General features: G+C 40.8%; 1 protein-coding gene across 7 annotated transcripts in view; it reads left to right on the forward strand.

The window, feature by feature from the left end:
- Positions 1 to 18677, forward strand: part of SCHIP1 (schwannomin interacting protein 1) — a 138365-nt gene that overhangs the window by 74160 nt on the left and 45528 nt on the right. Inside the window, exon 1 of one of the 7 annotated variants that reach the window (XM_009239480.3) lies at positions 6694 to 6963. The exons of the other annotated variants lie outside the window; for them this stretch is intronic. Coding sequence (XP_009237755.1) covers positions 6934 to 6963 — 30 coding nt within the window. The 5' untranslated portion in view covers positions 6694 to 6933. Of the gene's footprint in view, positions 1 to 6693; positions 6964 to 18677 lie in introns of those variants that run through there. 7 annotated transcript variants of the gene reach the window in all.

Below are 18677 nucleotides of genomic sequence, written 5' to 3' on the forward strand. Positions count from 1 at the left end.
AATCAAGGTGTCCACTGAGCTGCATTCTTTCTGGAGGCTCTAGAGAAAAATTAGTTTTCTTGCCTTTTCCATCTTCTAGGGACAGCCCACCTTCCTTGGCTTGTGGCCTCTTCTTCCATCTTCAAAGCCAACAACAACATTAGACCAAGCCTTTCTCATACTGCCACCTCTCTGGTTCTTCCTCTTATGGCTCCCCGACCTTTACTTTATAAGACCCTTGTGATTATTACATTGAGCTCATCTGGATAACCTGGCTACTTTCCCCATCTCAAAGGTAGCTGCTTATCGTAATTTTGCCTTGCCACTTGGGGATTAGGTTGTAGACAGTTGACCCAGGAGACAGGGAACATTATTGTGCCTTCCACAGTGATGTCTTTGTTTCTCTTTAGTTCTGTCTCTACAATCTCTCCCTTAATCTAATTCATTTTTACAGCTTCAACTATCCTCTCTGTGCAAAAGACCCCCAAATTCTACCTGTCAGCCCGATCTCTCTTAAGCGCCAGGTGCCTCTTACACCTTCAACTGCAAATTTTACGATGAAAATTTAAGCCTCCTTACTGTACCCCAACCCCCTCAGAATCAGTTCCTTCTGCTAACTTCCCTGTTTCTTTTCACAGCACCAGTTTTACTCTAGTAATGGTCTCAAAACCTTACAATTCCTTATCTTGCTCACTCCCGCATGTAGATCACTGCCTAAGTGCCATCAGTTCCTTTTTCAGTGTCTTGGGATGCATCCCTCTGTCTTTGCCCTTCCATTCCCATGATCTCCTCTATCCTCTAAAGGACTCTATTCCTTGGACAGTTGATGTTGTTCTTAATTAGGAGAAGAAAACATCCATTTCTCTTCCTTTTCTGAGTACTTAAGAGCTGTTTTACAGTACTCCCATTTCATCATGTTACCATGAGGGTCATATTCATTTATTCAATTGTTTCAAAGTATTTATTGAGAACCAGGTACTATGTCAGACATTGGGGATATAGCACTGAGTAAACCAACCAAGATGCAAGTTCTAAGGAAATTCACATTAATCTAGATCTACAAAAGACAGACATTAAATAAGTGAATAACCAAATGAACAAGATTGTTGCAGTCTCCTGGTTCACTCTAGCTGAGTGTTCTCTTCTTCTCTTGAATTTCTAGTGAGCAAACAAAATATTTGGAGGCATTTAACTTATCTTCGTCATATCTAGTCATTTGTGTACTGCCTCATTTCTCTTACCAAATTTCTTGAGGGCAGAAACACTACTTCACATGGCACATGATAGGAGCTTCTTTCAACTACAAAAATCAAGGAAGATGTTGAGGAAAACACTTTGTGTTTCTGCGAAGCATTTTTAAAGGTTTATTGGCTGTAGATGATGCCAGTTTTGTTGGTGGCAACAATACAGGTTGAGCATTCCCCAACCCCAAAATCTGAAATCTGAAATGCTGCAAAGTCCCAAACTTTTTGAGTATTGACATGATGCCACAAGTGGAAAATTCCACACCTGACCTCATGTGACAGGTTGCAGTCAAAATGAAGTCAAAACTTTGTTTCATGTACAAAATTATTTTGAAATATTGTATAAAATTACCTTCAGTTTATGTGTATGAGGTACATATGAAACAAAAATGAATCTCATGTTTAGACCTGGGTACCATCCCTAAGATATTTCATTATGTATATGCAGATATTCCAAAATCCAGGACATTTCTGGTCCTAAGCATTGTGGATAAGGTTTACTCAACCTGTAGTGACAAGTAATTCTTTGGGTGGGGCATCCAAGGACCTAGTTTCCCCGATATCCACAGTATTAATTTTTCTCATCATTCCTTTTTTTTCATTGCCCAGTAAAGAAGTGCAACTTAAGCTATATGTCTACTTGCTTTCCCCAATTTCCTGAGGAAAAGCTTAAAAGTTATTACTTAAGATGGTGACTTCCCTGCTCATCTTTCCCAACCCCAATACTTCATTTTTTCTAACATTTCAATTTGAACAGAATAGTAACAACATAGTAAGAACAGAATGGAAGGCGTTTTGGATAATAAATATAGTAGTAAAAAGTCATATCCTCAGGCCATCTAAGCATACAGTTTCAAAAGTGAGTAACTGGGGTCAGGAACTGACTGGAAGGAGCATAGGAAACTTCCTGGCATAAGCCATATGAGTTAAGTGCAAGAGTTGACTTTCAAGTGGACTTTTTTCCACAAATACCCATTGCAGCACCACTTAGATTCAACAACTGATGTTTAATAAACTTGCTTTGTCACAGCTTTCCACTGACCTATCCATCTACCCATCCATGAATTCCTCTCATTTACTTGATGTACTTCAAAGTAAGTCGCAGACATCAGTAAGTGCCCTAAATACTTTAGCTTGCATATCATCAATTTGAGTTCATGTTTACTCTTATTTATTCTTTTGGGGTAAATTTTATGTACAAAGAAATGCACATATCTTAATGTTTTATTCAATGTGTGTTGACAAATATACACACCTGTATAGCCAAACACTTAATCAACTCACACAGCTATGCCAGAAAGTTTTCTATGCCCCTTCCGGGTCAGTTCCTGACCCAGGCTATTCACTTTCAAAACTGTATGCTCGATGGCCTGAGGATGTAACTTTTTACTATTATATTTATTGTCCAAAACCCCCTTTCATTCTGTTGTTGCTAATTGCCACAATTGAAAATAAATGCTTTTCTGAATTTAAAGACACAATAGTTTGTAGGTGGCAGAAACAATATTTTAATAAGGAAATAATCTAATTTTTCTTCCCTTAAAACATAACTTGAATTGAATTTTAGGTAGACCCACACTGCAGCCTCACTTTTACTTTATGATAGATTTTGATTTCAAGAGCAGCCTCATTTGGCTCAGTCAAAAGGGGTTTATTTCTCCAAGTCTACTGGGTCCTCAGTTAGTATTCGTCTCAGTCTGTTAGGGCTGCTATAATAAAATATCATAAATTGGGTAGCTTATAAACAACAGAAATGTATTTCTTAGAGTTCTGAAGACTGAAGAGTCCAAGATTAAGGCACCAGCAGATTTGGTGTCTCATGAGGCCCCGTTTCCTGATTTATAGATGGCAATGGCATCTTCTCACTGTGTCTTCACACATCAGAAGGGGCAAGGCAGCTCTCTTGGGCCTCTTTTAAAAAGGGCATGGATCCCATTTGTGAGGGCTTCACCCCCCAATGGCCCCACCTTTTAATACCATCATACTGGTGATTAGATTTCAACATAGGAAGTTTGAGGGCACAACATTCAGACCATAGGAGCATTGTTTTCTGTGGAACACATTCAGTTGGTATGAACCCAGAAAATCATGTTACTTTCTTTGTTTTCCTTGCTTTGATGCCTTTTTGTTGTTGGGCATGCCACAACTTTCTTAGACCCTGGTTTCCATATCTGAACAGTAACAGAGTCAGGCTAAATGATCTCCTGAGGTCCCATCTAAATTTGAAACTCAATACTTTTTATGGGAAGGGAAGCTGTGAAGATCTGAGAAGAAAAAAATATCCCTATGCTACAAACACTATGCTTCACATAAAAATTTCATCAATATTTTTTAGTTAAAGATAACAAATGTTACTGCAGTTTGGTAAACTATTCTAGCTTAAGTGTTCTTGGAACAGCTGGTTTCTGTTTAAAGTTTTTTGCACTAGCAAATCATACTTCAAATTATAACACAAAGTTGTTTCCAATGAATGACTATAAAGAGAAGCCTATCTAATATATTCATTTTTTTTCATCTTGTTTATACCTCTTGGGAGAGTTTTTTTGACAGGATTTGGGATACAATTGTCAGAAATCTGTTCTCCCTAGAGCTACCTCTGAGTCACTTCTACTATTTATGGAACAGCAACTGTGAAGAGTGGAATCATGTTTAGACTTTTTTTTTTTTTAACAACACATGATAAATGTCTTTGGGAGCTTATGTAATATATCCCAGTGTCTTCAGTTTTCAGAAGAGACAGAGTCCAGGAAGCAGCTTTTTAAGCTTTGCACAGCTTCGAAACATGTTCCTGAGTCTTAGGGTCGTAGATTGTCAAGGTAGTAACTTGAGTAAGGTTTTAACTGCCTTTGAAGTTAGAGCTGTTCTGTCTTGGAAAGCTGTTTTTTATATAAAACATAAGATTTCCACTTCATCTTATCTGCTACCTTGCAAAGTGAACTTTTTTCCTTTGGCCGGCTCTTCTTTGCTCATATTTAGAATTCCAGAACCTTGGCCGGACACAGTGGCTCAGGCCTGTAATCCCAGCACTTTGGTAGGCCAAGGCGGTTGGATCACCCAAGATCAGGAGTTCGAGACCAGCCTGGCCAACACGGTGAAACCGTGCTTCTACTAAAAATACAAAAATTAGCCGGGCGTGGTGGTGCGTGCCTGTAGTCCCGGCTACTCAGGAGGCTGAGGCAGAAGAATTGCTTGAACCTGGGAGGCAGAGGTTGCAGTGAACTGATCACGCCACTCCAGTCTGAGTGACAGAGTGAGACTCCATCCCCTGCCCAAAAAAAAAAGAAGAATTCCAGAACCTCGTTGGGTGGTTGTATTGCAAGGCACTCTACACAGAAGTCTCTGTCTCTGAGAGAAGAATGGAGTTTTAGGATGGGGGTGTATTGTTTATTGTTTCTTATCCCTGAAAAGTTTCCTTCTTCTTTTCTTCATCTTGACCCATTCCCTACCCCCAGGCTTCTGCTTTATTCATCAAGCTTTCATTGTGCAGCCAGTGAGCAGACCTAGAAAGTCCTGCACGTGTTATGTGGCCCACCCCTCTCCTGGACTAGGAAGGATAAGGCCAGTGAGCTTCTGCAGGGTGAGTCTCCAGAGTACTTTTCCTTTGAACCTGCTGCTGAAATTGAAGCCTTTGAGGATACCAGGAGTTGAGTTTTCAGGGCCATCTTTTCGTTCTCCTCACTAGGAAGGCTCAAATGAGTGTGCTTGTGAGTGCATCAAGGGAGTCGAATTGAGATAGCAATAGCAGGCTTTGCTCCTGCTTGAACCTCAAGTAGTAAAAATTAAGAATATTTATAAAAATAGGTTTTTCTCATTCCACAAAACAGATAAGTTATTAAAATTACATTAGCAAATAATCCTAACACAAACTCCCACCGTTTTTTAAGAGAGTGCTTGATATGAAAACTTGTCAAACATGTCAATTCCATTTCTCACGCAAAAAGTACTTGTTTTCTCTGTCAGTAGCACGGTGAAACTGCGTGGTTAATGAGAAGAGGAAGAGTTTTTGAGACGGCCACATAAATAGAACATAGGACAGATAGATACTAAAATAGCTTAGAAATAATGTGCCTATTGATTTTTTTAATTTGATGGTTTAAATTCAGTCACATTTTTGTTAAGTACCATTTATGTACTCAGAGCTATTTTATTAAGAAACAACATGGGCTGGGCGTGGTGGCTCATGCCTGTAATCCCAGCACTTTGGGAGGCCGAGGCGGGCGGATCACGAGGTCAGGAGATCAAGACCGTTTTGGCTAACACGGTGAAACCCTGTCTCTACTAAAAAAATACAAAAAAATTAGCCAGGCATGGTGGTGGGCATCTGTAGTCCCAACTACTCGGGAGGCTGAGGCAGGAGAATGACGTGAACCCGGGAGGCAGAGCTTGCAGTGAGCTCAGATCTCGCCACTGCACTCCAGCCTGAGCAACAGAGTGAGACTCCGTCTCAAAAAAAAAAGAAAAAAAAGAAAAGAAACAACAAAACTAATTGCCTGTGGCAACTGAGGAATATAAATAAGAAAATTTTATTTAACTTTTCCCCCTTAATTTTCTCATTACATTAGCTTGAAGAATTTACAGCCCAGTTTTTTCTTTTTGTGTATCCTCAAGTCCTAAAGTGGCCCTGAAGCCACTCAGAAACTGGCCCCAGTTTTTTCCCAGAAACGTGTGTTGTCTGACTTGTATTTCCTTTGAGTATTGGATTCCGCAAGTCCAGAATTACTCTCTCTCAGGGAGGATGAGTCTGTTCCAAGAATTGTATGTGCTGCATTGGGGGGTGTCCGTATTTTCAAGTCACAGCGTTGGGTAATAATATATGTACAAAGCCTTACATTAAAAAAAAAAAAAACCTTCCAATTAAGAGTTTAGTTTTCATGAAATAAATTATAGTGACTTTAATATTTTAATAAGCTCTCTCCCTAAAAAAACTTATAACAGCAATTATTCCATCTTATTTCTATTTGACTTAAAAAGAAGCTAGGAGCCAAAAATAAGCGGGGAATTTAAAGAATTACAAAATAATCCTTTTAAAGAGTAAAGACCTTTTAGTTATAAAGTTGACAAACACTTCAAAAACTCAACATAGAAAAACATCCTTTCATTGTTGGTATTCAGAATGGATTGTTCTCCCTTTAGCATGTTAAAAGTTCTAAAATTATCTTTAAGGCTTTTTTTTTTTTTTTTTTTGATAAGCACCAGCCAAGCAGCATTAATGGGCAGGAAGGATGATGCCGGAGGTTAGAAATGTTCAACTGCAACATTGATTTGTGTCTGTCTCTCTCCCTCTCCCTCGCTGGTCTTTTTCTCGTTAATGAGGACTAGAATGTTTCCACATCAGTTAACTGCCTTCATAAAGCACCAGAAGGTCACACCAGCTCCAGACTGATCCTTTTCTTTGTGCCTATAATATAATTGGCTGATTGTGCCGGTGATGAGCGCCCCCTCCCCCAGCCCGGTCCCAGCTCCATGTTCCTAAGCCTGCCTCACTGGTTTCGGAGGGCTGGAGAGCAGCTCAGCTCGCTAGCTGCGCGCTTCCCGGCACAGGCAGTGCCACTGCGCAGGTTGATCAGCGAAACAGCATCCATTTTAATCTGCGGGGAGCCCCTGCCTTACCAGGGCGTTCTCTCCGCCCGCCGGTGGATGCTCCGCGCGTGCCCTCCGCAGCCTCGCTCAGCAGTCCTGCGTTGGGGTCTGCGCCCTAGGATGCACTGAGATGGTACATCAGGATAACTGCTCGTATCAGGTAAAATTTAAAGCCTGATTCTGAGGCCGGCATCCTTTGGGAGAGGAGGCCTTCCTCTTCCAAAGCAGCAGGTTGCCTCTTTCCGGATATTCAAGGGATTTTGCCATCTTCCGCGCCTGGCCTTCATCACATACAATATCTGAATTGTAATTAGGTTTTCTGGGGAGTAATGGGGCAGAAAACACTGCTTCCTTGGCCTTTAAAGCGTTTGTGAAATTCACGGAAGTGATCTGTGCTTTGCATATTCTGTACGTCTGCAAATAAGAGGAATTGCCTTGGACTGTAATTTGAACTTAAGGGAATTTCAGAGGAAAATCTGTTTGGCATCTCACATCGATAACATTGAAAAACGTAATTTTTGCTCGTTGCATAGGATGTGAGTTGCTTCACATCCAGCTTTTAGGACTGTCTTTAAGAAATTATGTAAATAGATAGTCGCGATTGATAATCTTAGAAATTTTCAAAAATTAGCTAGTATGCACTTGATGTTTCAAGTTGCACTTGTGTGTCTTTCCGAACTTATTTTTACTAGTATGTTGTTTTAAATGGTTGGTAAATAAGCACTGAAGTATCAACATGCATCAAAAACTCCAAATAGAAAAATCTTAGCAATGCATATTCATTTGTATGCTAATTTGCTATTGGAGTTATGAATTAAACACTTAGACAATTTCAAAAGATCAGCTCTAGAGTGTTTAGTAACTCCTTGGTAGGACTTGGACTGTTGAGGCAACATTGAAAGTATCTTTGTTGAAAACAGACAGCAAGAATGTTCTCAGATAAATTGCTCTTTGCAGCAGCAGGCACGGCTGGTCCAAATCCTGGAGAGTTAATATTGGGATATTACTCAACTGACTGAGTTTAGAAGCTCTGAGAGACCAACTCTCTAACTTAACAATGCCTCTTCCTTGTGTGAGGTAGGTTACCTGAGACAAGCAAGTGTTTCTCATAAGGTCAGATTTCACAGTGGTAAATATGTGCAGGCAAAATAGTACATTTCACAAGACTCAAGGCAGTGGTTTCTCAGCTAAGTAACGTGTGCCTATGAAATATATTTATATACTTTGTCTTGCTTAATAACTAGAAATTTGTACTTATAGATTTATTTCATAGTATTTTCATTTTATGGTACATTTAGGGCCATAGATCCTAAATGTTGAGCTTCATGCTTCACAGTAATTCCTTCCATGAGAAAGGGGTCAGAGATGCTGAGAAAAAAACCAACATGTCACTTACACATAATACAGAACTTGAGGGTAGGAGATGTCAAGTATCTACAGAGAGCCTCATCTACACATGGCATGGCTCTAGGTGATAGAATTATTATAATAATTAAAATAACTTTCTCTTTTCAAAGAAGCTATTTATTTTTGAAGGGCAAACTACTATAAGATTATTCCCTATGTCTTTTCATTAGGTTGAACATAAAAGCATTGTTTTTGTAGGTTGAAAATTGGTCAAATATCAGCAATTTCATCTGGAGAGAAGGGGTTATATTAGCATTCTGCTTCTTCCAAAGGAAGATAAATTGATTTTATTTTACATGAGCTGCAGTATGTAACAGTGTCATTATGTGTTTAATAGTTTTGAAGTATTTATTGCTTATTTCCACAATAAAATTAAGTGTATTGGTTGGGTAATAATGGTCGATAGATTTTGCATCTGCATGGGATTTTATAGTAGAACTACCTACATGTGTTATGTTCTTTTGAAGTGCTCTCTCTTTATACATAGCTCAGCAAAAACAGAAACATTAACCTTGAAGCCAAATCTTAATCCCACTTAGAAACCTTCATTTTAGAACCCAGCTGGCACCACATGCAACTGGATTCAGAAAAGGTGCTTTCTCTAAGTCCTTAGCTTGATGTTTGTAGTCACTGATGATATCTGCAGTTGAATGGCTTTTGGAAACTTCTCCACCATTTTACAAGGACTTACTTATTTTTTAAGGATGATATTGCAGTGGTTAAAAGCAAATTTCTTAGATTAGCATTTTTAGTCAGTTGATAGAATTCATTTGAAATATTGATTCCTTTTCTCCCATAAATGATGTATACCAAGATTTCTTAATGGGTAGTCCATGAATGGGGGCTTCAGAGGCCATTCCCCTGAAAATTGCATGCACATTTTGGTGCTTTTGTATAGATATACATCATTGTTGTCATGGTTGTTATTGTCATCGTAATTACAGCAATAATAGCCTTCTATGTGCTCTACCTACCCCTGCCCTTGCCCACATTCCATAGTCTATTTTCAACACAGTTTCCAAAATGAGCTTTTAAAACTGAAGACAGATCATGTCCCATATCTCAAAAATTTTAGTTTATCATCCTGCTCAGAGTAAAAATCCAAGTCCTCACAGGGCTTTATATCAGCTCTTCCCTGCTTCCTCTTGGACTCCTCTCCTACATTCCTGATTTCCTCCACTACCTTCCTACCATGCTGGGCTAGCCCTGCACCTGCTATTCCTTCTGCCTGGCATGCACCCCCACCTCCCCTACCCACCCCTTCCCCGCCCCACTGTGTAGGGTTGCCAGATATAGCAAATAACCTACAGCATTTGGGACATACACTAAAATATTGTTCACTGTTTATCTGAAATTCACATTCAACCAGGCATCTAATGTTTTACATCTCATAGATATTTACCTTATATTGTCACCTCCACCCCCATCCATTACTCTCTCACTTTCTGCGAGTCTTTGCTCAGATGTCACTTCTAGTTGAAGCCTTATCTGGATGTAATCTGTAAACTTCCAGCTCTCCAGTTCTATCCCAATATTTCTTTTTTTTTTTTTTTTTTTTGAGATGGAGTCTTGCTCTGTTGCCCAGGCTGGAGTGCAGTGGCGTGATCTCAGCTTACTGCACCCTCCGCCTGCTGGGTTCAAGCAATTCTCTTACCTCAGTCTCCTGAGTAGCTAGGATTACAGGTGCCCGCCACCATGCCCAGCTAATTTTTGCATTTTTACTAGAGATGGGCTTTCACCATGTTGGCCAGGCTGGTCTCGAACTCCTGACCTCAGGTGATCTGCCCGCCTTGGCCTCCCAAAGTGCTGGGATTACAGGCATGAGCCACCGCGTGCAGCCTATCCCAATATTTCTATCATGCTTCTCTAATTATTTTTATACTTATTTATCACCATTTATCATAGTACATATTTTACTTATTTGTCTATTTTCTGGCTCCCTCACTCACTTCATAAGGGCAGGGATTTTATCTTTGTTCTATCTGCTTTCCCAGTGCTTAGAATAGGTCCTCAAGTAATACAGATGGATATGTCTACTATTTGTAAAATTGACTAACAAAAAAGGCATTGTAAGGCTGGGCGCGGTGGCTCACACCTATAATCCCAGCACTTTGGGAGGCCGAGGTGGGCGGATCACGAGGTCAGGAGATCGAGACCATCCTGGCTAACACAGTGAAACCCCGTCTCTACTAAAAAAAATACAAAAAATCAGCCGGGCAAGGTGGCGGGCGCCTGTAGTCCCAGCTACTCGGGAGGCTGACGCAGGAGAATGGTGTGAACCTGGGAGGCGGAGCTTGCAGTGAGCTGAGATCACGCCACTGCACTCCAGCCTGGGCGACAGAGCAAGACTCTGTCTCAAAAAAAAAGCATCGTAAACATTCTATGGCACTTTGGTTTCCTGTTTTATGACTTTCAGTCCTATTCCTTCCCTTCCTCCCACCGTGAACCTGCACTGTTTTCATTGTGTGTGAGCTGGTTATCTATCCCCTTATTTCTTGTTAGTTTTCTCATCTGTGAAATGGAGACTTTCCCAGTTAACTTTCTGGCATAAGAGTTGCCAGGTCCCCTGCCAGAGGCTGCCTTTCTGCATAAACAAGTCAGTTATCATGAATTAAGAGCCCCCTTCCTCTTGTGTCATTTCTTCTGAGCACATCAGGGGTTCAGTGAGGATTGTTCAGCTGCCCAGGGAAACCGTGTCTCACTTCATTTCCCAGTTGTATCTTGCTAATAAGTAGAAATACAATGGATTCTTATACATTGCTTTTCTAAATGGATGATTTGTTTTGAAAAAGAGAGTTTCGCTGCTACCAAGAGCCTAAACACCCCTGTTTGAGCAAGGACTTGTATGCACTGTTCTTTGTACAACGTAAACCAAGGAGGAATAAACAGAAGGAATTCTCCTACAGAATTTTTCATGGTTGTTTTGTTTTGTTTTTAAAGGTGCTCACATCGTTGTCATCTTCACATACTTTTCTTCCTCACAGGATTTATGTTAGCAAAGAGGTTACTGAGGCATGTGTTGTCATTTGTGGTCATAGCCCTGTTAAAAGATAGAGCTATCGACCTCCATTTTCCAGTCTTGGGAGGAAGCCAATCTCTTCAGGAAAGAAACTTGCCCACAGCTTCAGGCCTGGCAGCCTTCAAGAGGCCACATTTTTCTAAATGGTTTTTGATAGACAGCTTAGAAATATTGTAAACTTGAAAGCACAAGTTTAGGTCGAAGGGTCCGTTTTGCTTAAAAGCTCTTAAATATTTTTTCCCTCTTTCCTGGAGTGGGGTTTTGGGATAAGTGTGTATATAAAAACAGTGACATGCTTTCATACCTTTCTTGCCATTGCTTAAATTCCCTTATGACCGCCCCAGATATAGATCACACCCTGACATTCTTAGCTACTGGGGGAATGGAGACTTGAAGAAGAAAAAGTAAAATAGTGTGTGAATAACACTCATCTTTTTCCTCCCTTAGGAGCATAAAGAGTCCCTTCTTCAAACACATACCAGGTCATGAGAAGCATCGTCAGAAATCTTTAATGCTTCCCTGTGTTCCTTAGGATACATTTCAGACTCGTCTGCATGGCCTTCAAGGCCCGACATTTGTTTCTGACCCCTAGGCAGAAACGCTTCTCGCTCCAGACCCTTTACTCCTGCCTTCACAGTGCCATCAGTTCTTAGCTGCAATGCCTCAGGCTGAGATGTCTCCTACCCACACACCACCTGCTCCCACCCACTGCAGGCTAATGCAGCTTTCAAGGCTCAAATGCCACCTCCTTCAGGAAACTTCCCATTTATCTCTCAGTCCAGATTTCTCCTTCTCAGTACATTTTGTTTTTACTTGTATTAGAACCCATTTACTATTTACATATAGGTCTGTCTCCTCCATTAGACAACAAGCTTCTTTTTTTTTTTTTTTTTTTTAGATGGAGTCTTGCTCCGTCGCCCAGGCTGGCGTGCTGTGGCGCAATCTTGGCTCACTGTAACCTCCACCTCCCAGGTTCCAGCGATTCTCCCACCTTAGCCTCCTGAGTAGCTGGGATTACACGCACCCACCACCATGCCCAGCTAATTTTCTGTATTTTTAGTAGAAACGGGTTTTCACCATGTTGGCCAGGCTGGTCTCAAACTTCTGACCTTAGGTGATCTGCCCACCTCGGCCTTCCAAAGTGCTGGGATCACAGGCATGAGCCACCGCGCCTGGCTGACAACAGGCTTCTTGAAGACAAGGGGCCTTCTTTAAATTTTCACAAATCTCTGCCTTATACACAGAGTATGTGTTCAATAAATGTTTGTTGGATTGAATTGCACTTTATGCAATTGTTGATGTTCTGAGTCCCTAGGATCAGGGTTTCCCATCGTAACCCCAGAGATAAGCTCAGATCCATACATTGTAACAAGGAGTTGGTGAAGCTGACCTCAGAAGTCCATGTACCTGGCTTCTCAGCCTCTTGGCCAGTTGCCAGCACTTTAAACATCTCATGTGCCAGAATGGGGGGTGCAGTGCAAGGCACAAAATAAATGAATGACTGGGATGCACAGACATTCCAGCCTTCCCAGAGACAATGCATTAAGAAAATACCTCCATGCCTACTTCTTCATCCAGAGAATTTTTCCAAGATGAACCTCATGGTCTGTCCCCAAGTGCTTTGCAAGTACTCATCTCCAAGCTGCCTTTCTTACTATAATGAGTTTTGCAAAGTTTTAATACATCCGTCTGTCTTATAGAGGGATAATTTTACCGCCGCATGGAATATCGAAGTTTTCTGTGGCCAAATGTTTCAGCCCAATTGAGGTATCATACCCAGCACATAAAATAAAAGACACCCTGTGTTGCTCTTAAATGATAAAACTAGGGAGTATATCAGTTTAAGTAGTACATCATGATATTCTTAAAATTCTTGTTGGAGAAAGTAGTAAACAGCCTTGTATGCCCAGATTCTAGTGGGTCATTAATGGTTAACAAAGGAAAGCAAATATATTCTATCCCTATCGACACCAGGACAAGTGAGGACTAGTCTCTCAATCCCTTCTTCCTGTGATTGAGAAAACAAGGTATCAAATTTGAGTTCAAGATTCCACCCAATTTAAGCGTAGTTTCTTCCACAGCAGGGAAAAAGATATTAGAATGGAATAGGGAATTTCAAAGCATTTTAGTGCTCCATTTGATGGAGGCTTTTAAATATAAGTTCAATGAGACAATTTTCTGTTTTATTCTATAGATTTTTTTGATGGGGAATTTTTTTTCTATAGTTAATAGTGCTAAAGAGTAATTGGTCTTCATTGTTTTGCCTGTTTAAAGTATAATTATTGTCTGCCTTGTTGAGATATAGTTCTGTTTTTCCAAAGAGGCAGTAACCTTTGAAATCAATAAAATAATTTTGGAGATAAATTTATATGCATTTTTTTTTTTAGCTCAGATGTCTGAAAATCTAATTTATATGCTTTACTACAGAAGAAGCACAATGATAAGAGCCCCACATGGAAAAAAAAAATTAGCAGGGCTTCATTGTGGGCCTGATCTGAAATAGAAATTTAGTACAAGCACATCATTTCTATTTAAAGTAGCACTTGGGCCTCAAACTTCATGATTCAGACTTCGAGTGATTTTAAGAAGTACATATGTGAAACATATTTTAATCCAAAGGTCTAGTATTTATTCTTGGAAAGGATGGTGGTGATGGGGGGTGGGAAGGAAATGGGGCATCTTTATGGAAAATATCAAATTGCGTTGATGCTTGTTTGAAAGTAGAGACCCCCTACTCATGCACATACATACACACAAATATATAAAATCTTAGGGAACTAATCACCATTTTACATACAGAAGCCCAACATTAATACAGCTCTATCCCATTGAAGTCATATCCCATTATTTATTTATATTCTCTATAACAAGGGAAAGTTTGAAATCTTGGTGTACTTAGTATTCCCCTGTGCACTATATAGAAGCATGAGAAACTACCAAGCTTCCTGAAATAGAAAGTAATTTGACAAAACTGCTTGAATTCAAAAGAAAACAACCATCAGAGAGGCATAAGCGACAATCAGTGTAGGAAAGCCATTAATGGGGAAAGAACACACAGAGAAACATAATGAGGACATTAAAATTGGTTCCACTTGGAAGCTGTGCGATGGTCATCAGAGTGACCATAGTTTTCTCGTGCTCGGTTTTAGTTGGACTGGAAGATTTACAACTATGGCCCACGATCTTTTAGATGTAGGAAAATGTGTGACACTCTGTCTACTCCCAACACTGCCACCTCCCCACCCCACGCTTTTAATACCATTATTTTAATTTTTTAAAAATCTATACAGCAAAGTCCTTTAAATGGCCTGAATATTTTCATGGCTTTTCTAGCTATCAGAATACTTTAATTGAAAAGCAAACCAAATTTAGATGAACTTTGCACAGAAGAAAAAAATTATTTGAAAAGAGGTTATAAATCTAGTACATGGAATATGGATGTTAAGGCTGAGGAGAAGGCAGTGGAAGATGAAGGGTTAATGAGGATGAACTCAAGTTTCCATGTGTGATAGGAAAATCTTTTGACAGTGCATAAGTGATCTCCCAGTAATGTGGTCAGTGTTCTCAGAGTTAATAATTTCCACCAATGGCTGATAATGATCATTTAAAAGCATTAACTCACGTGAGCAATGTGCCTTTCAATTCAGATCATGGCTCAACAGGAAACCGAAGCTCTTCATGCTAGTCCTTGAAATTCAGAGCAGGTAGTGGGAAGGGGCTTTTTCAACCTCAGGGATTCTAAGTGACTGTGAGTAGGTTTTCTAAGGGAGAGCACTAGTATCTGGGCCCATCTTATGCATGGACAGTTCATTCTAGAGAGGGCAGCAGCAGAGGAGGTACCAGAGACAATCCCCATAGAAGGATAGGAGTGGCTGTCTCCCCATTTGCAAGCTACTGCCAAACCATCAGGCATTACATTCAGCTCAAGTCTCTGCCAAGGTGGTGTTTTATTTTGTGTTTTCCATTCCTGTATTCATTTGGACCACATGGAAGTGAAATTAATTACAGTGTTGATCCCAAGCATGTAGTCAAGGTCTTGCCACCCTGCCTGGAAATGTGGTTTGAAATAGAGGGATAATGGCTGATAAAGATTTTTTTTTTTTTTCAAGTTCTAGAGCAACCCTTCTCCACTTTAAGGTATATTCAAAAATCCTAGGGATCTCTTTTTTTTTTAATGCAATTTCTGATTCAGTGGTTCTGGAGTGGGACTGGAGGGCTTACATTTCTAGAAAGCTCCCAGTGCTGTTGATAATCTGCTTGGAGAACACACTCTGAGTAGCAAAACTCTAGAAAGTTTCACAGATAAGTGATGCCACACATAATAGGAAACTCTCAGATATTTTAAGCTGGCACAAGCTATCCTGAAAATGGTGGCACAGCTCCATCTGGAAAGAGTTTGGGCTATGAGCTTATCTACATGCTGAGCTTCTTTAGGGAGGGTGCACAGTGATGTCACCGCCACTGAGAACTGCCCTCAACCTCTTGCATTCATGTTTCAGGAGCAGATGTTCTATCACTTGTCTCAGTATAGTGCTTATTAGAGAACACTTATGACAAAAAAAGAGCTAGCAGGTAGAGGAGTGGAATGGTCTTTTAGTATTCTCAGTACTATTCCTTGTTGCTGTTGTTTTGTTGGGAAATTTCCATCTCGAATTTTGAGGTGCCTTTCTCTAAAAGATAATATATTATCAATGTATGTGTATATACATGTGTATGTATATCATTACTATATTACTAGTACACATATATTAATCTGTATGTATATATACATAATCATGAGAGTTCAGTTTTTCTCATTTTAATTGTATATTTAAGCCTACTCTGTTAAAATTAAAGTAAAAAGATACTAGTAATTAGGCATATCATTTTATGTATCTTACTGAGTCTTGCAGCCTCTAAATTATTATAATTTCATCCATGTTAGCGAGCGATTATAGGTTTCTAAGTGGACTAGGACATTAACCCAGATAAGAATGAAATTCATGTTGTAGCTGAACCCCAAGTGGAGTGGACTGAGGTCTGGAAATCAGTACAGTCATGGAGCCAGGAGCAGAATACTGCTTTGCTGCTACTGTGAAAGAGCCATTTGTATGGTCTTTAGAGCTTTTCAAGCTCTAGTCTGCAGAGTGAGTGGGGTGTGCAGGGTCCTAGGGCTTCCTTTCCACAGAGCTTTCCTGAGAGGCTGTGCTGGGTCTGGGATAATAGGAGAATAGAGCATCCAGGCGGGGTGTGGTAGCCCTCCTCATTCTATCAAAGCAGACCCTTTTTTCCTTTTGAACATATGTGAGTTCCACAGAAGATTTCAGTTGAAAAGCACTATTAATGTTTCCTACTGTGGACAGCATTTAGAGGAAACATTTTAAGCAGCGCGTTCATATTTCCTCTGTTCACGTACTTAGTCAACAGCTCTTCATTGTGCGCTTATCATGTGCAAGGCAGTGTTCTACATGCTATGGGGTAAACAAGATGACAAATCTCTGTCCCCTTAGAAAAGAGCTTGAAACCACAGTGGCTGTTGGAAAGAAGCAACAGTGGTGCTAAAAGACACCAGGTAAACTGGAAAGGAAAATTCATCATATAACGTACTAGGTTCTGACATCAGTGAAGTAGCTTCCGTTTCATTTCTTGAGGCTTCATCAGGAAGAGAGATGCGACAATACGTGCTGGGTGTTCCAGATGTATGATCTGGAAAATGTTGATTCAACTCTTGATATTGTTATACAGGGAGCTGTATTAGTCCATTGTTACACTGCTATAAAGAAATACATGGCCAGGCATTGTGGCTTATGCCTGTAATCCCAGCATTTTGGGAGGCCAAGGCGGGTGGATCACCTGAGGTCAGGAGTTCGAGACCATCCTAGCCAACATGGTGAAGCCCCATTTCTACTAAAAATACGAAAATTAGCTGGGTGTGGTGGCGGGCACCTGTAATCTCAGCTACTTGAGAGGCTGAAATCGAAGAATCGCTTGAACCTGGGAGGCAGATGTTGCAGTGAGCCAAGATCGTGCCACTGCACTCCAGGCTGGAGATTCCATCTCAAAAAAAAAAAAAAAAAAAAAAAAAGGAAATACCTGAGACTGGATAATTTATAAATAAAAGAGGTTTAATTGGCTCATAGTTCTGCTGGCAGTACAGGAAACATGGTGGGGGAGGCCTCAGGAAACTTACAATTACAGCAGAAGGCAAAGGGGAAGCAGGCACATCTTCACATGGCCAGAGCAGGAGGAAGGGAAAGAGGGGGGAGGTGCTACACACTTTTAAACAACCAGATTTCATGAGAACTCTTATCACCAGAGCAGCATTAGGGGGATGGTGCTAAACCATTAGAAACCACCCCCATGGTCCAATCACCTCACACCAGGCCCTACTTCCAACATTGGTGATTACAATTGAACATGAGATTGTGGTGGGGACACAGATCCAAACCACATATCTGGAGTTCTGCTAGATTTGTCTGTGTTGAACTCGAATGTTTAAAAGCTATGCTTGGATGGGCGTGGTGCTTCACATCTGTAATCTCAGTACTTTGGGAGGCCAAGATAGGAAGATCACCTGAGCCCAGGAGCTCAAGACCAGCCTGGGCAACATAGTGAGATCCCATCCCTACAAAAAATTTTTTAAATTATCCAGGCATAGTGGTGCACACCTATAGCCCCTGTGCTATATAGTCCCAGCTACTCAGAAAGCTGAGGTGGGAGGATCACTTGAGCCTGGAGGGCAAGGTGGCAGTGAGCCATGATCATGCCACTGCACTCCAGCCTGGGCAACAGAGCAAGACCCTGTCTAAATAAATAAATAAAAGCTATACTTGATTATTTTATTCAGCACAATTATTTCTTACAGAGGCAGCCAGCGTGGGATGGTCTGGCACACCCATTTAGAGGGTGGGCCGCAGAGGCAGAGAGCCCATGTTCATCTTCCTTAATCTCACTGAGCTCTTTCATTTTGCTGTAAAACACAACTGATAGTAATATCTACTCCAAAAGATTATTGAGAGGATTAAAGACATATGTAGGAGGCGCATATAAAGTGCCCGGCACATAGCAACCCCTCCCTCAATAAAGGGTAGCTATTGTTATGTAAATATATGCCAGGTAAGAAGATGCATGCTTCCTTCATTTTAACTAACCTCCTTTGGCAGGATTTAACATACACAGGGTCCTTCAAACTAGAGCATACTTTAACCCCAAAGTCTTAGCCTTGGTGAATTCTCCTGTATTTTGAGCACCTGCACTGGGCACTGGGAGCAGCGGTCTGTGGCCAGCATTGCCACAGCCCCGGGAAGCATTCTGGGCTGCCTGCATGCAGACAGTGGGACCCCCATCTGGAGTGAGGGTCCTGGGGTTTGAAGGAGAGTAAGACAAGGGAGATCTCTTCCAGGGAAAACCCTGCCCAAATGCAAATGTGGTTCATGAGAGACAACTTGTTATTGTAACATCTGACAAAC

The sequence above is a fragment of the Pongo abelii genome, chromosome 2, assembly GCF_028885655.2.
Source record: "Pongo abelii isolate AG06213 chromosome 2, NHGRI_mPonAbe1-v2.0_pri, whole genome shotgun sequence".
NCBI lineage: Eukaryota > Metazoa > Chordata > Mammalia > Primates > Hominidae > Pongo > Pongo abelii.